Genomic DNA, 16,060 nt, shown 5'->3' on the forward strand with positions numbered 1-16,060 from the left:
TACAAAAAGGTAGCTTTTCATAATGATGGGGGGTGGGGAAGATGAATTATTGAATAAGTGATGTTAGGAACCCTGAGAAACATCTAAAAAAAGAAAAAAGAATTGGATCCCTAAATCTTTCCTTCTACCAAAATTAATAAAAGAATCCCATTTGAGAGTGTAAAATACAAGCAATAAAAGTACTTGAAAACAAATAAGTAAACATTCAATAAACTGTGTTGGGAAAACTGGATAACCAGAGGCAGAAGAGTGAAGTTGGACCCCTATCTTACATCACTCATAAAAGTTAACTTGAAATGGAATAAAGAGTTGAACATAAGACCTGAAGCCATAAAACTCCTAGAAAAAAATATAGGGAAAAAGCTATCTGACATTGGTCTTGGCAACTTTTTTTTTTGCCTATAACTCCAAAAGCACAAGCATCAAAAGCAAAAATTAGTGAATGGGACTACATCAAACTGAAAAGCTTCTGTACTGTGGAAGAAACCACAAAATGAAAAAGCAGCCTATGGGGTGCCTGGGAGGCTCAGTCGGTTAAGCGTCCAACTTTGGCTCAGGTCGTGATCTCACGGTTTGTGAGTTCAAGCCCCACAGTGTGAGAGCTCAAGTCCCACTCCGGATGAGCTTGAGCCCCACTCTGGGTTCCACACTCCACACACACTCTCTCTCTTTCTCCCTCTCCCTCTGCCCCTCGCTCACTCGTGCGCTCTCTCTCTCTCTCAAAAAGAAAAAAAGAGGAAAAAAAAAAGAAAAAGCAGCCTATGGAAGGAGAGAAAACATTTTCAAATTATACACCTGATAAGGGGTTAATGTCCAACCAAACAAAACCCAAAAACCCAAACAAAACCTGTCTGATTAAAAAAATGGGCACTGGGGGGGGTGCCTGGATGGTTCAGTCAGTTAAGTGTTCAGCTCTTGATTTTGGCTCAGGTTGTGATCTCACAGTGCTGACAGTGCAGAACCTACTTGGGACTCTCTCTCTCCCTCTCTCTCTCTGCCCCTCCCCTGCTCTCTCTCTCTCTCTCAAAAAAAAAAAAAAAAATAGAGGAACTGAGTAAACATTTTTCCAAAGAAGACACACAAATGGCCAACAGGCACACGGAACGATGTTCAACATCATTCATCATCAGGGACATAGTATTCGAAACCACAATGAGATATCATCTCACACCTGTTAGAATGGCTATTCATCAAACACACGAGAGATAAATTGTTGGTGCGCCTGTGAAGAAAAGGGAATCCTTGTGCACTGTTGGTGGGAAGGTAAATTGATGCAGTCACTATGGAAAACAGTATTAAATTTCCTCAAAAAATAAAAATAGAGGGGCGCCTGGGTGGCTCAGTTGGTTAAGTGCCTGACTTCGGCTCAGGGCATGATGTCACGGTTCGCGATTTCGGGCCCCTCATCGGGTTCGCTGCTGTCAGCTCAGAGCCCACTTCGGATCCTCTGTCTCTTTGTCTCTCTGTCTCTCTGTCTCTCTGCCCCCCCCCCCGCTTGTGTGCTTTCACCCCCCCAAATAAATAGACGTAAAAAAAATTAAAAATAGAACTGCCATATGGTCCAGCAATCCCACTTCTGAGTATATATCCAAAGGAAATGAAAACGGAATTTGAAGAGATATCTGCACTTTCATATTCACTGCAGCATCATTCACAACAGCCAAGATACAGAAACAACCTAAGCGTCCAGTAGGGATAAAGAAAATGTGGTACGTAAGTACAGTGGAATATAATTCAGGCATGAGAAAGAAAGCCTGCCATTTGCAACATTATGGATGAACCTTGAGGGCATTATGCTAAGTGAAGTAAGTCAGACAGAAAGATAAATATAGTTAGGACACCTGGTTGGCTCAGTTGGTAGAGCGTGCGACTCTTGATCTTGGGGTTGTAGGTTCGAGCCCCACGTTGGGTGTAGAGATCGCTTGAAAAAAGATAAAATCTCTTAAAAAATACTGTATGATTTGTATTATATTTGGAATCTAAAAGAGCTGAACTCACAGAAAGAAAGTAGAATGGTGGTTACCTGCTGCTAGATGCTGAAGGAAGTGGGGAAATGTTGGTTAAAGGGTACAAACTTTAGTTATAAGATCAATAAATTCTGGCGATCTGGTACAGTATGGGGATTACAATTACCAATATCGTATTATATACTTATATTCTTGAAAGTTGCTAAGAGAGTATACCTCAAATGTTCTTACCACAGAAAAAAAGAAATGGTAATCATATAACACGATAGAGGTATTAGCTAATGCTATTGTGGCAATCATTTTGCAATACAGGATTGTATCTAACTTACACAATGTTATATGTCAGTTATATGCCCATAAAGCTGAAAAATAAATAACAGAAAAAAAATATAGGAGACATTTAAAAAATAATCTGAAAAAAAAAAAGGGGCGCCTGGGTGGCTCAGTCGGTTAAGTGGCTGACTTTGGCTCAGGTCATGATCTCGCGGTCTGTGAGTTCGAGCCCCGCGTCGGGCTCTGTGCTGACCGCTCAGAGCCTGGAGCCTGCTTCGGATTCTGTGTCTCCCTCTCTCTGACCCTCCCCCATTCATGCTCTGTCTCAAAAATAAATAAACGTTAAAAAAAATAAAAAATAAAACATAATCTGAGGGGCGTGTGGGTGGCTCAGTGGGTTGAGCAACAGGTCATGGTCTCCTAATCCTTGGGATCGAGTACCCCGTGTTGGACTCTGCGCTGACAGTGAGAAGCCTGCTTGACATTCTCTCTCTCTCCCACTCTGCCCCTCCCCCACTTGCTCTCTCTCTGTCTCAAAATAAATAAACATTAAAAAATAAATAAAAAAATAATAAAACAAAAGATAATCTGAGTGGAAGAGGCTTTCTAGGCATGACATAAAAGCCAGAGACATAAAAGAAAACACTGGAGAGGGGCACCTGGCTGGCTCAGTTGGAAGAACGTGCAACTCTTGATCTTGGAGTTGTGGGTTGGAGCCCCACGTTGGGTGTGGAGATTACTTAAATAAGTAAATAAACTTAAAAAAAAAACAAAAACCAAAACAGTGGACAGCCCCTCCTACAACAACAACAACAAAACCTTTAAGACAAAAACAAAACCAAAGAAGGCATAAGCTAAGTAAAAGGATCAATGATGATGGCAGAAAATATTTGGACCATATATGAAATGACCAAATGTTCATTGCATTGATATATAGAAAGCAGCTAGAAATCAGTTTTAAAGAAACCAACAACAATCCAATAAAAAACTGAGCAAGGTACCTGAACGGTTCATTTGTAGCAGAGGAAGAATGCAGGACTTCATACAGGCAAAGATGTTCAAGCTCACTCCTAGGAAGGGAAATGCAAATTAATGTGAGAGTGAATTGCTACTTTTCACCTATATGATTAATAAAGTTTTAAAAAGTCTGATAAATTGTATTGCTGAGGGTGTGAGGAAACTCATATGTGACGGCATGGGGCAGTTGTAAGTTAATCAAGCCTCTACAGAGGGTAATACAGCAATATCTAAAGTAAACCGTGGAATAACACAGGAGTTAGGAGCGCAGATCCCCCTACACAGTCAAAAATCCACATGTAACTTTTGCCCCCCCCCAGCACTTAACTATTAATAGCCCACTGTTGACCAGAAGACTTATTGATGACATAGAGTCAATTGACACATATTTTGTATGTTATATGTATTATGTACTGCATTCATACAATAAAGTAGGATACAGAAAATGTTAAGAAAATCATAAGGAAAAGAAAATATATTTACAGTACTGTAAAAAATCTGCATCTAAGTGGACTTGCACGGTTCAAACCCGTGTTGTTCAAGAGCCGATGTGTAGATTTAAATTGTAAATATCCTTTATCAGCTCCATTTCTACGAATTTCCCAAGTAAGTCAAAGATACACATTTTGGCATTGTTTATAATGGCCCAAGATTGGAAACAACCTAAAAATCCATCCTTGGGGAATTCATTAAATAAAAATGGTACATGAATCCAGTGGAATTCTGTGTAACTGTTTAAGAGAATGGAGACACCTTCCTTGTGTGAGGGTGAAGAACCATCTCCCACATGTATTATTAGGTGAAAAAAACAGGATGTCTTGAAGAAAGGAAGGTGGCGGCCTGAGGGCTGCTTTCAGAAAAGAGTGCGGTTCACTTTTCAGTTTATCTCTGCAGCTGATCTCCAAACCTATTGCCCCCTCTTCCTGGGCACACAGCTCATTTTCCAGACTCCTTTATCTGGAGGAATGGCCAAGCGACTAAATTCTAGCCAGTAAACAGGCTCAGCCATAAAAACTCCCTATGTGCCATCTTTAACGCATTTTTCTCCTCTGGGTGTCTGAAATGACGTTGAGCTCCCCAGTGACTTTGGGAATCACGTCTGAGCATCAGAGTCATACAAAGAAAAGAGCCTGGGTCCCCTGGGCTTCTGTCTGGAGGGGAACATCTGTGTGAGACTCGAAGTGAATTGGGACTGTATTGTGTTTGGTTACTGGAACTCCGTGGCATATCTGTTATAGCAGCTCTGTTAATTATTTATCCTTTTGATACCATGTTAGCTCTTCAAAGCAAAGCAAAGCAAAGCAAAGCAAAGCAAAGCAAAACACACACACACACACACACACACACACACACACACGCACACACACTGTGAGTCTCCTTCAGACCTTACATCAACAACTTTGCCTGGTATTTAATCCCTGGGCATTGGTCAACCTCTCCAGCTTCCGCTCCAGGGGCAAGAGCCTCAACAGCAAGGCACACACCTGCAGGTTTTTTCACCTCCTCCTCCTGCTTTTGTTGGTATTTATTATCTGGTTGAAATGCACACATCTGACCCTGCGTCCATCCCCCTTCCTAGCAAACCTCCTCTGATTCCTCCCTGTTCTCCCCACTGTCCTGCTCCAGAATGTCCCTTGAATGAAACAGTTTGCAAAACCCTTGCCTTCCCCCCCCCCCCCCCGCCCCGCTCTCTTGTCCATTCTCCACAGAATGAGAAACGAGTTCACAGAAGTCATCCTTCTGTGAACTCCTCACCACTGCCTGTAAGACCTTCTGAAAACAATTCGGGTCTCACGGGTCACTTAAAAGCCGTGCTCTCCGCTCCAACCCTGTATTCACCCTGTTTCCTTCACATTCCTCGCCCTTTTCTGAAATTACTTCGTGTTTGGTTTAAGGTCGGTGTCTCTCCCCTTTACAGTAGCCCCCAGAAGTCAGGGCCAGGGTCGCTCCGGATCAGGCCCGTCCACATCAGGGTTAGGGCACACATTGGGGGGTCCATGCGCGCTGAGTTCGCAAGGTCGGGTGAGTCCACACATCCCGCGCGCACGCGGGGGCCAGTAGCGGTGCACCAAGGGGTGCGGAGCAGGGATCAGCCCAGGGCCTTGGGTGGGAGGGAGAGGGGTGGGCTTCGGGGCAGCTCCGCCAGGAACCCGGGGGAGGTGGCAGACACGCCCCCCCTCGGCCCCTCCTCGCGCCTGCCCATTGGCGGCCGCGCCGGGGGCGGGGAGAGGTCGCGGTTGCCGTGATCCCCTTCTCCCCCCACCGCCCCAGCCTGCAGCCTTGTCCAAGTTGCCCGCGCAACGTCTCGCGCGCCCGCTCCCGCCGCAGCATGTTCCGCGCCGCTGCCAGTCTCGGGCCCCGCCTGGGCCGCCGCCTCCTGTCGGCCGCCGCCACCCAGGCGGTACCGGCCCCCAACCAGCAGCCTGAAGTCCTCTTCAACCAGGTGAGGCCGTTGGCCCCGGGGCTTTGTTCTCTCGCGGAGACGGCGCTCGCCGGCTGGGAAGGCTCTGGGCCTCTTCGGGCTCCAGTTTACCCAGTGGGGCTCGAGGGGTTTGCTGCGCTTGATCTTTACGCACACCTTCCCTCCCCGCTAGCGTTTTGGCCCCTTCACCGCCTCTGGCAGCCCCCGCCCCCCGTTTCATTATCCAGGTGTGACTTCGGCCACTTACCTGTTTTCGTTCGGCCGCCGGCCGCTTTCCTGCGCCAGTTCTCTTGGTTCCATTTTCTCGCCCACCCTCCCATCCCTCCCGGCCTCTTAGTCGCCGCGGTGTCTGCACAGGGCCTTCGCCACCCACCCGGACGACATGTCCACCAAAGTCCCTCTTAGCAGGAGCTTTTCTGTCTTTTCCGTGGTTATTTCTGAATCTTTAATTCTTGCCCGCGTCCAAGGAAGTCCGAACGGAAAAACAAAGGAAAAGGCCCTTTTCAGCCAAAGTTCACCCATTCCCTAAGGAAAAGGCAAGGCCGCAGTGCGGGGAGAGCCCATGTCCACTGCTGGGAACTGGGAAAGGGTGCGGGACTCGCGCCTCCGGGGTGCAGTCCCCAAAGGGTGTCCGCGCCTTCCAAGGAGCTGGCTTTCTTCCAGCAAACCAAGGAGAGGCTTTCCCCGGTAACACTGATTCCCAGAGGCCAATTTCTTGCTCGAGCAGGACTCTGGAATATTTTCTCTTTTGATCTTTGAGTTTGGGTAAAGTGCTGGAATTCACAGAGAAGGAAATGATTATGAAAAGAGTTTGTGTTGTAGGTGCAGCAAACTGCCCTTCTGTGAACCTGAGTTTCTTCTGAAAAGTGGGAAGTGGGTCAAAGGGCAACCCCGGGGCCTCATGCGCTTGGTAAGCACTTAACAGCAGTTAACAGCTCCCGTGCTCTGTACACAGCTTTTGCACCTGCCGCCGTTTTGTTGTACCGCTCAAGCCTTAAAACAGCCGAGTTAGGTGGGTACCGTGATCGCAGACGTTTTACAGGTGAACAAACAAGGTTGAGTTGCAGAGAGGTTTCATGGTCTGCCCAGTGTCAAAGTTGGGGTTCACATCTAGAATCCCAAGAGAAAGCCTCTACCCAGAACATTCTGTGCTACTACAGAATGCAACTCAGGGTTGGAACTCAGGGGTCACTGCTGATGTAGGGTGCTGTAGAGCCAGTCCCTGGCCAACTCACCTTCAGCTGCGGACCTGCTTGTCTGGCCCGGAGTGGGGCTCCAGATCTGTGCACAGGTGGTGGCTAAAGGCTCAGCTGTATGTTGGAAGGAGTGTTACAAATGGTCACTTTGGCGAGGCAATAGAAACAAGAGATAAAACTCCTTTTGCATCACACAGGCCCCAAATGCAGCAGCTCTTGTTCTTTCGGTAGGCTGCCTAATGAGGAGCTAATGCTTGGAAGACTTGAACATCAAAAAGATCATGCAGAAATATCCTTCAGGGAAAATTGTCAGCCTCCCAAGCCTTTGTGGGCACGAGATCTAATTAAGATCTTCCTCCTCTGTGGTCACGTGGAGGTGAGGGAATGGCCTTCAAATGTACATGCATGTGGGACTTGTAGATAGCACGATTCCTGCTCTCCAGATTCACTCTGGGGATGTAAGTTGGGGGGAGAAGAGTGAAATCTCCCCACAGCTGCTTTTCTTTATCACATTTTTTGAGATCATAAAAGTAACATTTGCTCACTGCAAAAATGCTGAGTACCGTAAAACTTCTCCCAGACCCCATTCCACTCTCTCCAAGAGCACTGTTAACACGTAGGTCTGTGATCTTGTATTTTGTGTGTGTGTGTGTGTGTGTATGTGTGTGTGTGCACGCGCGTGCACATGAGCAAGCATGCACCAGATTTTTTTTTACATAAATGAGATGCTAGCACTTACTGTACTGAAGCACTGTCTCATTGAGCAGTGTACCTGACTTATCTTTCTCAATTAGTACATTTATATCTTGTTTATTCTTCCCAAAGGTTGCAAAGCATCCCACCATGCGGGAACTGGCTATTCTTAAAGTTCCTTGGGCTGTTTTCAGTGTTAAGTTGTTGCCAACCTGCTGGCAAGCATGCCAAAGCCTTATCTGAAAAATCTGTCTCTAGGAGCCAGGGGCTCTAAGTACAAAGTAGATCACATTCCTGGACATTTCTCTGAGGTGTTGCTGGATCCTTTAAGGTTCATTCAACTATTCTGGAGTTGAGTTTCCCAAAAAGTTCTTCCGACAGGCACGAGATCTAATTAAGATCTTCCTCCTCTGTGGTCACGAGATCTAATTAAGATCTTCCTCCTCTGTGGTCACGTGGAGGTGAGGGAATGGCCTTCAAATGTACATGCATGTGGGACTTGTAGATAGCACGATTCCTGCTCTCCAGATTCACTCTGGGGATGTAAGTTGGGGGGAGAAGAGTGAAATCTCCCCACAGCTGCTTTTCTTTATCACATTTTTTGAGATCATAAAAGTAACATTTGCTCACTGCAAAAATGCTGAGTACCGTAAAACTTCTCCCAGACCCCATTCCACTCTCTCCAAGAGCACTGTTAACACGTAGGTCTGTGATCTTGTATTTTGTGTGTGTGTGTGTGTGTGTATGTGTGTGTGTGCACGCGCGTGCACATGAGCAAGCATGCACCAGATTTTTTTTTACATAAATGAGATGCTAGCACTTACTGTACTGAAGCACTGTCTCATTGAGCAGTGTACCTGACTTATCTTTCTCAATTAGTACATTTATATCTTGTTTATTCTTCCCAAAGGTTGCAAAGCATCCCACCATGCGGGAACTGGCTATTCTTAAAGTTCCTTGGGCTGTTTTCAGTGTTAAGTTGTTGCCAACCTGCTGGCAAGCATGCCAAAGCCTTATCTGAAAAATCTGTCTCTAGGAGCCAGGGGCTCTAAGTACAAAGTAGATCACATTCCTGGACATTTCTCTGAGGTGTTGCTGGATCCTTTAAGGTTCATTCAACTATTCTGGAGTTGAGTTTCCCAAAAAGTTCTTCCGACAGGCGGTTTTCTTGCCAAGGGCATCTGCGGGGAGGGGAGGTGTTTGGGCTTTGGGGGGAAATGTCGTATTTCAGGCTTGTTGGGTCTCATCTGGATGAGTAAGAGGGGTCAGGCAACAGGTCTTCTCCTTGTCACCTCTTTTTCTCAATCTGAAAGAAGTTGAGGGGGGTGGTTTGGTCCACCTTCCTGGGGTCCTCTTGCCTCTACTTGTCTTGAGTGAGGCTGCAGGGTGGGGTAGATTTACTGGTTGGGTTAGGACGATTTCAGGACATGTTCTCCTTCCCCAACTCACAAATAGGGACCTGTAGGGGAAACTGATTGATGGCCAGGTTTCTTGAAGACCAACATTTCTTATCCTTGGCAGTTTCGGGGACACATCTCTGTCAATAAACTGATTTTCATTTTTCATTCTTCTTTTCTTTCCTGACTTGGAGAGTAATTAAGATCTCGGAAGACAACTTAAAGGAAAACCCAAGGGACTGTGGCTTCAGCAAAATTACCTCTCTGGATGGAGTGTGACTAATACTTCTATCTTCAACATCACCAATTCGTGTTGGTTGATAATAAAATGCCCCGAGTTAAGCTCCGTGGATTTTATTTATTTATTTATTTATTTTTAAAATTTTTTGTTTAACGTTTATTTATTTTTGAGACAGAGAGAGACAGAGCATGAACGGGGGAGGGTCAGAGAGAGAGGGAGACACAGAATATGAAACAGGCTCCAGGCTCCGAGCTGTCAGCACAGAGCCCGACGCGGGGCTCGAACTCACGGACTGCGAGATCGTGACCTGAGCCGAAGTCGGCCGCTTAACCGACTGAGCCACCCAGGCGCCCCAAGCTCTGTGGATTTTAAAAGCTCCTGAAGTCAAGCCGCACTGATTTTTCATAGCCAGATACTATGGGGACTTGTCTTCCCAATGTTAGACCCCAGTGCCGGGCGTGACTGGTGTAGGATCTGATCTCTCGTTTTTGCTTCTCCGTGCTTGTGGTGTCCCTCTGTTTGTGGGAGTCTCGCCAGGGGTTTGGTGCCCGTGTCTCTGCCCTTCCTGCCCTTTTCAGTATGGCCTCCTCTTTATGACAAACTGTGGAAGGTCTGTCCTACCAGTCTTCAGGTCGTTTTCAGAGTTAGTTGAATAGATGTAGCTGTTCTCTTGGTATGTCTGTGGGACAGGGTGAGCTCAGGATCCTCCTACTCCGCCGTCTTCCTGACTCCCCACGTTGGTTGATAATAATAACGAAGAAGAGAATATTGTTAGATACCATGTTATGCTCTGGACTCAGACTGCCTGCCACCCGTTAGTGCTGACTTGGGCAGGTTCATTCATTCAACAGACATTTCCTGAGCACTCCCAGTTCCAATAAACAAAACAGACAGGAATCCTGCCTGTGGGAAGTTTGTGGCCTGGATGGTGGAGATAGACAAATAAGGGAAATAATGTGGCCAAGGCAATCAGTGCTGTGGAGAAAAATACGGCAGGGAACAGGGCGATATGGAGGGCGGTACAGAGCTGAGCTCTGTACCTCAGCTACCACACCTGTACAATGGGGTAAAAATCCCATCTACATCATAGATAGGGTTGCTGTGAGGATGAAGTGGGGTCATCCTGATACAGCCCTTAGCAAATGCCCGGCTCGTGGCTCCCTGTGCCTCCATGTTTGTTTAGCCGTAAGTAAAAGCTGTGAGAACAGTGATGCTGTTGAGCTTACAAGATAATGCGATGTAACTCCATGACGTGGGTGCTGTTGTAGTTGTAACTTGTTTTCTGAAGGGTTAAGTTAGGTCGTGGGAAAGCTGAAACGGGGGGCTTGGGGTGAATTAAGTTTGTGTCTTCTATTCTTAGCTTCTTGACCACAACACTCAGGAACTAAAGGGAGAACTGACAAGGAAATTAAGAAAGGATCTCCCTATTATATAGAATTTTCTGATTACAATATTAATATATCCTCAGTACAAAAAGTCAAACATTACAGAGGTCTGTGAGGTAGAAACTCACTGGAAATATATATAGGCATGCACAGATGTTCATTGTCACATAGTTTATTGGGCAAAAAACTCAGGAAGCCAGCTTGCCATCCATAGGGAGGCAGATGAACAACATATGTTATAGTTACAGGAGGAATAATTCAATGCATGTGCTAGTTCCAGGAATTAGCTAGAGCTGTATGAATAATGGGCCTGAAAAACAATGAATGTTTCAAGGGGGGGGGGAATGAAACTAATTAAAACTACCCCAAACTTTACATTGAATGTGAATAGACCTATCTCCATATAAAATGTATAAAAATGTACAGGAAGGAAAAAGCTCATTGGTGTGAGGGCAGTGAGTGCCAGGGGTGAGGGGGTCGGGTGGTGGCGGGGAGGGGTGCTGCATAGGGAATTTGCTGGCAGGCAGTGACCGTAGGGAACTTTGGCTTTCTTTACATATTTTGTTTCTTTTTTTTTTTTTTATTAAAAAAATTTTTTTTAACCTTTTATTTTTGAGACAGAGAGAGACAGAGCATGAATGGGGGAGGGGCAGAGAGAGAGGGAGACACAGAATCGGAAGCAGGCTCCAGGCTCTGAGCCGTCAGCCCAGAGCCCGACGCGGGGCTCGAACCCACAGACCGCGAGATCGTGACCTGAGCTGAAGTCGGACGCTTAACCGACTGAGCCACCCAGGCGCCCCGCATATTTTGTTTCTTTAAAAGTAAGTAACCCGTAAGCAAACATAAAAAGAAAAAAGAAAGTGACAGGCCTCTGATTATCTCATACCTGCAGATAACCACTGCTAACAGGTAGAATATATACAGAATAGGAATTTGATTTTCCTTGTTTTCCTTGGGAGATTCTTACATAATGAGCTAAAACCTGTGTTGGGGTAGGCAGTGGTTTGAAGTGGCTTTTATGCTGAATGAATCAAGTGAAATATCTCCACAGTGATCATACTGGTTTTATTGCTTGTGTAGGAGTTTTACGATCTTTTGTAGAAATAATAGATTCAGGCAACCCAGAGAATTAGAGGATTTTACCAGACCTACCTAGATTCTTCTGCTTTTAACAACAGTTCTGTTATGAATGAATACAAATGCTTCTCATTACCTCCTGCCTCCCCAGAATCTGTGGGAACACACTGAGTTACAGGTGACTGGGCTCCAAGAAAGTTTATGGTATTGAGGTCAAGTTGAAAGGACAGGTATGTGTGTTGTGGACATGTGTACGTTTCCCCTGATTGAATAATCATGGTTACTGATCACTTAGGATCTTTCGGGCCCTGTGCTGAGGACACGTAACTACGTTTTCACCTTTCATCCCTCTGGCAACTGTACGAACCAGGTATCGTAGTACCTCATCTTGCAGATGAGGAAACTGAGACTCAGGGAGGTCATGTTCACATTAAGTAGTAAGTATGAAACCAAGGTCCAACTCTGACATGCATGCCCTTAGCCACATGCTGTGTTGCCTCGTGACCAGGCCCTGTGGTCAAACAAGGATGTAGATATTCACATCTTTGTAATATCTTGACTTGGAATATTTGAAATTAGGAGGGAGGTGCCGTGTTTGTGTTCACATGTGTATACCCAGCACCTAGCACCGAGATCAGAATATAATTGCTGCTCAGTAAATATTTATTGAAGGCATGAATGGTTGCCATTTATGAAACTGTGTTTATAATTTCGTGTTCCAGGAACAAGGAATGGAAACGCAGTATTTCCACTTAGGAGGGGTATTTTCAGAGCATTTGGGAGTTAATGTGAATAAGAATGTGGAGACATGCAGGGAGTGCTAAAATTGTCCAACAAGGGAAGTGATTGCAGCAAGATGGGGGTTTGCCAAATCATAAGCCCAAAGAATATCAACAAGTTGAAACCATGCCTGCATGGCAGACAGTCCACAGTAGAACCAAGCCTCCCATCGTGGAAGTGGTGAAAAAAAATCCAGGAACACATAAGGAAAGACCCTGGGAGGGGCGCCTGGGTGGCTCAGTTGGTTAAGCATCTGACTTCGGTTCAGGTCTTGATCTCACGATTTGTGAGTTTGAGCCCCACATCAGGCTCTGTGTTGACAGCTCAGAGCCTGGAGCCTGATTCAGATTCTGTGTCTCCCTCTTTCTCTCTCCCTTCCTCGCTCTCTCTCTGTCTCTCTCAAAAATAAATAAACATTAAAAAAAAATTAAAAAAAAAGAAAGAAAGACCCTGGGAGCTGAGGAGGGGAGGAGAGGGCTGGGATCAGGAGCCAGAATGTCTCCAGCAAGTCTAAGGGAGGTCGCTGCCCTTGACCTTAATTCTAAATTGACCCTGAGGTTTCTAGAGGATTATGTGGAGAAACGTGAATGTGTGTGGCATTCAGTGTTTGTCTTGAACTTATTTTCTCAGGATCTTGTAATAGAAAAGATAGCATCTGCTCTCTATCGGACATGAGTTACCTAACTGCCACTGAAAAGCAAATGCCAGCACGAGTCTCCCCAAGACAGAGAACCACCCCATCTGCTCCCTCACCCTTGGGGAAAGTAACATATTCCAGGGATGCAGATTTCCCAGGTAACAGATCCCCAGTTCTTTCATCCATCAAAGCATCCTGTCTCCTTAAACTGGAGCTACTGAACACCATTTAACCTCTTGCCGGAGACTTTGGGCAGATTATGACTGTCCACTGCCATGGGGTGGAGGTGGCTCTGAAATAGTGCTCTGTCTTCACCTTGGTTAAGCCTCTTCCCTGGGGTCCCACCTCTGCTGTCCCTGCCCCAACTTCTAGGCACTCACCACACCACCCAAGTTTCTGGATGCGGCCAAGGATCGTGTAATCCTCTAACTCAGCAGTTTTGGCGTCTGTACAGTAATCTGTCCCAAGTTCACAAAGGTACACGTCCAAGGATGTTTGCTGCAGCAGCATCGTTGGGAATAGTGGAAACTGTCCTGAAAGTGCACGCGTAGGAAATGGTTATGTAAACTGTGGAGGAATGCTGTGTTGCTTAAAATAATGGAGCCATCTGGTTGTGGAGTAATGTGAGAAAAGCAAGTTGAGAAATGGAGAGCCGATGATCTCCACACAGCATGGAGGCTCGCACGTGTGTCCTGTACTCTCTGCACCCCTAACACCAGCACAGCCGCCTGCACACGGCAGGGGTGGGATCCAGAGCCCCCTCTGCTGTCCTGCCCCCTCACTCTGCAGCCAGGGGGCCCTTTTGGTTCCTCCTATCCCCAAGCTCTTCCTTCAGGCGCCCCCCTCAGGTGCCATCTGACTTCCTGGTCTGTTCCTCACTGTCGCCCATTTGTTTCTGCTTCTCGCTTTGTATGTGGGTTTGTAGATGGTGTCTCTCCTCCACAGGACTTTTTAGCTCAAGGAGCCAGGATGCTTTTTCACTCAGTGCTCAGCATGGTGATGGCACTCTGTTAAAACTTTCGACTGCGTGGATGATGAATCCCAACTTACACAAAACGAAGGGAGATGTGTCTGTTAAAATGTGTAGAAAATAAAACATGTTGATGGAAAAGCTCTAGGAGTTTTGCCAGCAGTCCAGATTCAAAGTGTCAGCTCCTAATGTCACTGGGATATCACTCTGCATATTCCTCTGCTTCTAGAAACTCGCATAAGGAAGTGTGAGCTGGGAGGGCCCCATCCCCCATCCCCACCCCCCAGGCTTAACAGTTAAGCCTGTTAGAGAAGTGAAGCTTTGGGTTTTGGGCCAGGAGGTTATGAAACATTTGGTCTGATGTCTGCCCTCATGCTTACATAAATGAAATTGCTGTGAGGCTCTCCTCACTTGAAGCAAAACTATGGTAGAGGTCCATCCATCCCCATTGGAGGGCAGGTCAGGGAGGCCACTGACGTCTGGCTCTAGGCGGAGGGAAATGGGAATTCTAAACAGAAGGAAGATTCTAGGTTCCTGCTAGGCAGATTCCGGCTTATTTGATCAGTTAGAAGGCAGGATGGATTGTTGAAAATTCAACAGCGGAAAGTGACCCAGCAAATTCAGGGCTTTGAAAGGCAAACAGGTGCCAGGCAGTGGTCTTCCCAGGGTCCTAGTCTAAGATTCGGGGGACAGGGAGGAGGGGGTGAGGACTAGGAGAGCAGCTGACTGGCCCACTCTCTGCTTTCTACTTCCTGATCTTTGCAAAATGACAATTAAAACTTTTTCAGGACAAACTAATTTAGTATGCCGCGGTACAGGAAATAATACAAATCCCAAAAATCTTTAACCTGAGAGTACCACAGGATCTAGAGTAATGTTGCAGTGACTGCTGTGGTAAGATCCACTGTGTGCGGGCTCCTGGCTTAGGGGCTTTACACCCCTTGATGCATTTAATCCTCACATCCGCCCCCACACACCTTCTCCCCAGGGACCCATGAAGCAATCTGGAAGCCCAAGGTCACAGCAGATGAGGGGCAGAGCCGAGATTCGAGATTCTGTGTGGCTTAGAGGTTGGTGCATTTTACACCACCCAGAATAAAACCTCAAAATCAAACCCGCTGTTGGCCGGTATGTAAACCGTGAAGATGGAGATTAAGAAACAAGAGTTCTGGCCTCCTTGAAGGCGGACCTGGGCTCTGACTGGAGGAAGCCGGTTCTCAGGGAAGCACTTATGCAGGGCGTGGCCAGCCGTGGCCGTGTCCAACTTGAACTCACAGTCACCCAGAATTCTTTTTGCCACATCCCTTCCCTCCACTGGAAACTACCCATTGCCTGCTTCTCGGCAATAAAGGTCTCAATTCCCTCCAGATTAATGATCAACCAACTAATGCAAAACCAACCACACGAACATACTTCCAGAGACTCCAGCTGATGTTTACCTATGTGCTCCTGCCAGATGCCAAGAGCCTCTTACTTAGGTACACAGCTGCAGATTCCACCAAAAGACCAAATTTGAGCCTGGGAACGTGACCCCTGGTGGACCTTTCCTAACCGGCTCCTTCCTGCGCCCACTCCCACCGGCACCAGCATTGCACGCTTAACTCCATGCGAAGCTCGGTGCATATGCTTGAAGCCCTCACGTGCCTCGTGATGAGGGCCACTGCAATGATTCCCACTCTGCAGACGAGGAAGCAAAAGCAATGCCTTGCCCCGTGCAACACAACAAGGATCAAAAGAGCCCCGGATTCAGGGCGCCTGGGTGGCTCAGTCGGTTGAGTGCCCGACTTTGGCTCAGGTCATGATCTCGCCGTTCCTGAGTTTGAGCCCGGCACCAGGCTCTGTGCTGACAGCTCAGAGCCTGGAACCTGTTTCAGATTCTATGTCTCCCTCTCTGTCTGTGCCCCTCCCCCGCTCATGCTCTGTCTCTCTCCCTCAAAAAAAAAAAATAAACATTAAAAAAAAAGTTAAAAAAAAAAAAAAAGGGCCCGGATTCATCCGGTGCTCA

The 16,060-nt window shown here is 46.7% G+C and overlaps 1 protein-coding gene across 1 annotated transcript in view; it reads left to right on the top strand.

Annotated features, from left to right (window-relative positions):
- The first annotated feature begins 5,565 nt into the window (after nucleotides 1-5,565).
- The window catches only part of ALDH2 (aldehyde dehydrogenase 2 family member), a 29,135-nt gene continuing 18,640 nt past the window's right edge, over nucleotides 5,566-16,060 (top strand). The window contains exon 1 of the mRNA XM_047088153.1: nucleotides 5,566-5,700. Coding sequence (XP_046944109.1) covers nucleotides 5,587-5,700 — 114 coding nt within the window. The 5' untranslated portion in view covers nucleotides 5,566-5,586. The remainder of the gene's footprint in view (nucleotides 5,701-16,060) is intronic.

Source organism: Lynx rufus, unplaced genomic scaffold (genome assembly GCF_022079265.1).
Source record: "Lynx rufus isolate CCGP_SWC_20201006 ecotype Redwood Valley unplaced genomic scaffold, mLynRuf1.p SCAF_24, whole genome shotgun sequence".
NCBI lineage: Eukaryota > Metazoa > Chordata > Mammalia > Carnivora > Felidae > Lynx > Lynx rufus.